The sequence below is a fragment of the Rhododendron vialii genome, chromosome 2a (genome assembly GCF_030253575.1).
Source record: "Rhododendron vialii isolate Sample 1 chromosome 2a, ASM3025357v1".
In the NCBI taxonomy this organism is placed as follows: Eukaryota; Viridiplantae; Streptophyta; class Magnoliopsida; order Ericales; family Ericaceae; genus Rhododendron; species Rhododendron vialii.
In genome coordinates, this window is record NC_080558.1 from 6,412,335 (window position 1) to 6,417,872 (window position 5,538).

At 36.8% G+C, this 5,538-nt stretch overlaps 1 protein-coding gene across 1 annotated transcript; it reads left to right on the top strand.

Moving 5' to 3' along the window:
- Positions 1–929: 929 nt before the first annotated feature.
- On the top strand, positions 930–5,218 carry LOC131317023 (uncharacterized). The gene is made up of 8 exons (XM_058346605.1): positions 930–995; positions 1,133–1,364; positions 2,030–2,223; positions 2,303–2,408; positions 3,014–3,161; positions 3,304–3,440; positions 4,452–4,616; positions 4,729–5,218. Exons 1-8 carry the CDS (start codon positions 930–932, stop codon positions 5,022–5,024), a joined length of 1,344 nt encoding a protein of 447 aa, XP_058202588.1. The 3' UTR covers positions 5,025–5,218.
- The last annotated feature ends 320 nt before the right edge of the window (positions 5,219–5,538 follow it).

Consider the following 5,538-nt stretch of genomic DNA (forward strand, 5'->3'; position numbering starts at 1 on the left):
GCGAAATCCCAACATATCATTCTATTTTTGTTTCGGTCATATTGTATCAAGACTCAAGAGGATGAATCTATAATTCTTAGAACAATATTCCGTGAAGATGGTTTTTCTCTTCTTTGAAGGAATGAATAAAATTCAAGTGTTCTGAGAATTAGTTATTTCATTCACTTTTGAAGAGATTCATTGTCGAAATGGTGTTAAGATGACAAATTATCTGTTTAAAAGTGTAATTTTAGTTTAGAGATCAACCCTTTTGGATGCTGCATCTGTGAAGAATTTGTTTGCTTGGATTTGAATCGGGGTTGATGCGGAACATTTCCAGAGGTTTGGTTAATTACATACATATGGGTTGTTTTTTCGATGAGATTTTTTTTTTCCATTCATTTTCTTGAGGTTTCTTGATTGTACTTTTCTGTCATTCTATTGTTGTTTCTGTTTGAATGTATCCAGACTCAAGATGATGAATCTATAATTCTTACGACTTTCCGAGAAGATGGTTTTTTAAGAGGAATACATGAAATTCAAGTGCTCTGGAATTAATCATTACATTTGCTTATGAAGAGTTTCATTGACAAATTGGTCTTAAGAAGACTAAATTTTTTGTTTAAAAAAGTCTGTTTTTAGTTTAGAAATCAACCCACCTTTTGGAAGCTGCATTTGTGAAGAAATTGTTGAGTTGGATTTGAATAAGTGTTGATGGGGAAGATCTTTGGAAGTTCGGAGTGTAATTTTATACATCGGTTGATCTTTGGATGAGACGTTTTTCGGGTGATTATTGCTTATTCAATTTCATGAGGTTTCTTGATAATGGTTAACACTGAGTTTTTAAACCTTAATTAGTTAATGTGCGGCTATGAGCTTAGGACTTCGGGTATAATTGACATTTTACTTTTCAATCTTTTGACTTGTATGATTTTGGCCAAAAATTGACGATGGAGGTGAAAGGTGATGGCTTCAGTCTAGGTGCAAATGGAGTTATTTGGGCTGATGATAAGAGTGTACCCTCATAATTAAGAACAAATTTTTCTGCAAAACAAATTACAAATAGAGATGGGGATTTATTGAGTCTTACGACTCTTACCTTTCAAGCAGGAAAAGAAAAGAAAAGAAAATGGATTCATGCAGAAAATATTAGTACCTTGCAAGCGATACAAGATTAAACGAAAAAGGCTACTGCACTCTAAGATACGTAGGACTATATGCAAATTTGCTAAAACCCCTAACTAAACCATGGCTGGTGTTTTGTATAGGGGGAGCTGAAAGATTAATTGTTGATGCTGCCACGGAACTTGCATCCCATGGTCACAAGGTTCATATTTTTACAGCTCACCACGACAGAACTCGATGTTTTGAGGAGACTCTTGCAGGTGAGGAATTCGTATTGTTTTTATTTAATATGTTGTTCAAAAGGGTTGCTCTATCAATTAGTATTTTTTGGTTGAACTTGCGTGCATTTTTCAGATTAAAAAACTTGTCGTATCTTTTCAAGATGTTTTTCTTGATGTATAATGTTTATCACACTTACATGTTTGGAAGTGCCTTAGATTTTATGTGCACTAGAACAATAGTAATTCCAGGTAACATAGGCTGTAACACAATCTGAAGAAATTTTGTATAACCATGTTGTTTCACTGCAGAAATGGTTAGTTAAAAGCATTTTCACATGAAGACATGGCAAAATAAAAATGAGTTTTGGTACAGTATTGATGATTGGTAATTTTTCAAGATGATGGGCTGGTTGAATACTAATTTCTATGTTTGCCATCCTTATGAAACAAAAGGAGAAGTGGCGACTTAGAAATTAAACCAGCTCTTCACTCTTCTCAATTCCGTTTCATTAGTAAGCCATGTGTAAATCACCTCCATTTGTGTAAGCCTTGAAAAAGAACTTTGTACCTTCTATGAATATCTGCATGTGATAGCTAATGGATGTTTTCCCCCCCCTTCAAACAATTTTGTTTTGGTACTCTGCATCTATTCTTCCTTGTCATCTATCAATGATACGTGACATTAACGTAAACACAATGTGCAGGAACCTTTCGAGTAACTGCATATGGTGCTTTCCTACCCCGTCATATTTTCTACCATCTACATGCTGTATGTGCCTATCTCAGGTGCATTTTTGTCGTTGTCTGTGTGTTGTTCATGTGGCCATCATTCGATGTTGTGCTTGTCGATCAAGTCTCTGAAGTCATTCCTTTGATGAAACTAAAGAAATCAACTAAGGTGATTCTATTCTTTATTTAAGAAAAAAATTCACCATTAGCGGTTTATGGATAGCTCACGTTGTCTGCTTCCTGTCCAGGTTGTATTCTATTGCCACTTTCTGGATTTGTTGCTGGCTCAACACACAACCATTCTTCGGCAGATATATCGGAAACCCATGGACTTTATAGAAGAAGTAACGATTGGTACCTCTTTGGATCCTGGCTTTGTGATTGTCCTGTAAATTGTCTTCCATATCTTTTCTTTTCCAACACCACAGAAAATTCTACTCTAAAAATGAGCCAAATACAAGAAAGGAGGACACATGTCCCACTTAAATAAAGTGCAAAGGAGAAGGTTAATCAAAGACAAACTACAAATCACACATGGCTCTCAAATTTCTGAGGGAAAAAGAAAGAAACGGTGGACTCCCTAAACGGAAGAGAACATGAGGCCCAAAGATGACAAACGGCACACTTTACGCTAATTATGAGCGATGTTGTCGAACTTTTGTCCTCTAGCAGCCGCTTCCAAACCAAATACGCCAACAAAGTGAAAATAAGATACAGAACTATAATCATTTCTCTTTTTTGCTGCCCAAAAATATTGATAGTATCAATCAAAAGCAATTTTGCGAAAGAAGGTGATGCCACCCAACAGATATCCTATTATCTGAATAGGTGATGGCATGATGCCAAATGACGATGTAAGAACAAGTGATCCAATGATCCTCCATACCACTTCTATGCCTTCGTTGAATTGATGTAATGCGCTTTTCACAAGCTTAAAGAATTGACCTATGGATTTGCAGGTATGGCGGATTTGATTATGGTTAACAGCAGATTTACTGCATCTACTTTTGCGGGTACATTTAAGCATCTTCATGCAAAAGGAATCAAACCATCCGTGCTTTACCCTGTGGTGAATGTAGAGCAGTTTGATAAACCCCATGCTTTTAAGTAACAAACATCCTTTTTCTTGGTATCTTTCTAGTTTTGGGCATGGTTTAGAATTTTTGTGTTTAAACATATGCTTAGCAGTTTTTGTTCCTTTCCCTTACCCGCACTAATGTTGAGAGTTTATGTGGTTAATCTGTTGCAGGTGTAATTTTCTCTCTGTCAACCGCTTTGAAAGGAAAAAGAATGTTGAATTACCAATATGTGCTTTTTCCTTGCTGCAAACCCTTGGAGGTGATGTCCAAGGTCTTAATGTAGCTGATGCTATGTTGACAGTCGTAGGCAAGTCTATCTACTTCCAGCTTGAATATAGATGTATAGTTGTTGATTCATCTTGGTTTTAGATATATCCTTTCTAGTTCTTAATTGTATATCATTACCCCGTCTGTCTCTTGTACAAAATGCATCTTCCTTCATCAGTTGTGTGCCATATTTCTTGCATTGGCGTACAGTGTTAGCGTTGGAATCATGTATTACACAAGTACAAGGGACTCTAGAGTACAGATGAAAATTCATTTTTCATCTTTTTTTGTTTTTTGTTTTTTTTTCCTGAGATAAAAGATATTTCATGTAACAGAAGCATCAATGTGGGAAGTTTGGAACTTATGATAAAACAAGGAAGAAGCAAAAGCGTCGACGGTGGTGTTTTTTACAAGTGCAATTATGTGGTAAACTTGGAGTACTAGACAGCTTGATGGTACTACGGCCAACTAGACACGTAGAGTCCATGTGCACACTTGACGGATTTAGAAGAGTCCATGCAACATAAATAGCAGTTTGATGAGCAATCATGAGTATGTGCACTATTATCTAGGTTCAATTTGTATCTTGCATTGTCAGTGCGAATGGTGATTATTCTTCTTCCTTTGACATTATTGTTTGATGCAGCATAAAAGGGCTGCTTGTGCCTCCTTTTTAAACTTTTCTAATTTGGGAGGAATTGCCAGCTGCAATGTATAATTTTGACTCTTTCTGCAAATTTTTTGAAGTTGGTGGATTTGGCAATCTGGAAAAGCATTTGCCCCCTCCTCCTATTTGCACTAGGAACCGATGCTAGATTGTGCTTAATCACACCAGATTTGGCATTCTGAGAAAGCATTTGCCCCCACCTATATACACAAGGAACCAATGCTAGATTGTGCTTAATCACACCCTTCATAAATAATTCAGCTTATGTTTCAGAGCAATGGGAGAACACTTTTTGCTGCACATGCAAGATATGCTTTTACCCATTCGGATGTAGAATTTGGTACATGTTTTCAGTAATTTGACCACCTTATGTATTTTCTTCAGGTGGCTTTGATAAACGTCTAAGAGAGAATGTCGAATATTTGGAGGAATTGAAAAGCTTAGCAGACAGGAAAGGGGTGTCTCACAAGGTTAAGTTCATGACCTCTTGCTCAACAGCTGAAAGAAATATGTTGCTTTCGCAATGCCTCTGTGTTCTTTATACACCAAGGTGTGAAAATCCAATATCATCCTCAAATCCATTCTTATGACTGACAAGAATCTCCTACTTATCAAAATTGTAATCCTTAAACAAAGTCGCCGAATAATGCTTAACGATTGGAGGATGAACATTTCGGAATTGTTCCATTGGAGGCAATGGCAGCCTATAAACCTGTAATTGCATGCAACAGTGGGGGTCCTGTGGAGACGATTAAGAATGGTGTGACGGGGTTCCTTCATGATCCTAGCCCTCAAGAGTTATCTTCAGCGATGGAAAAGTTCACAAGGGACCCCCAAATGGCTGAGAGAATGGGTTCTGAAGCTCGACAACATGTCGTTGAGTCATTTTCTACCAAGATTTTTGGCCAGCGTCTGAATCAAATTCTTCTTGATATAGCCCGGGGAAAAGAGGATTGAGACATCAAAAACTACATGGAAAATTTGTATGTTGCAGATAGGGTGTCATGGTTATGGCAAAAATGCAATTCTTACGCAGTGTTTGTATGTTGTGTTCCCTTGGACTATTTTAGAATAGCAGTCTTTGGGAAATTACACATCCTACGTGAGATTTTACCCTTATACCCATAATATATGTTTTAAGTTATCTAGCAGTAGTGGAGCTTTGCTATTAGTTGCGAGGTTCTGAAACTCAATGGCAATACAACAAAGGGTACATTGTCAGTATTGCATTTTTCCATTGCGATGAAGATAGCGTTCAAAGATTGGATTAACTTGTCGGTTGTCCTTTTTGAGTAAAAAGCATGAAACTGGCTCATTGCCGTACCATGTTTAGTTTATGCATGTTTTAGCCATCTTTTTTTATGTATTGGCTTCTTTTTTTTTTGTATCAATAAAACTATCGTACCAGTCTGGGAAAAACAAAATCAAAAGAGGGCAACTTTATTTGCTGTTTCTTTCATTTCCAACTGAT

Bases quoted from the DNA above. Each gene is read 5' to 3' on its own strand.
- LOC131317023 (XM_058346605.1), top strand. From the start codon at position 930: ATGGAGGTGAAAGGTGATGGCTTCAGTCTAGGTGCAAATGGAGTTATT. The intron at 2,224-2,302 runs GTGATTCTATTC...CTTCCTGTCCAG, and splicing joins AACTAAAGAAATCAACTAAG to GTTGTATTCTATTGCCACTT. The intron at 4,617-4,728 runs GGTGTGAAAATC...CTTAACGATTGG, and splicing joins CTGTGTTCTTTATACACCAA to AGGATGAACATTTCGGAATT.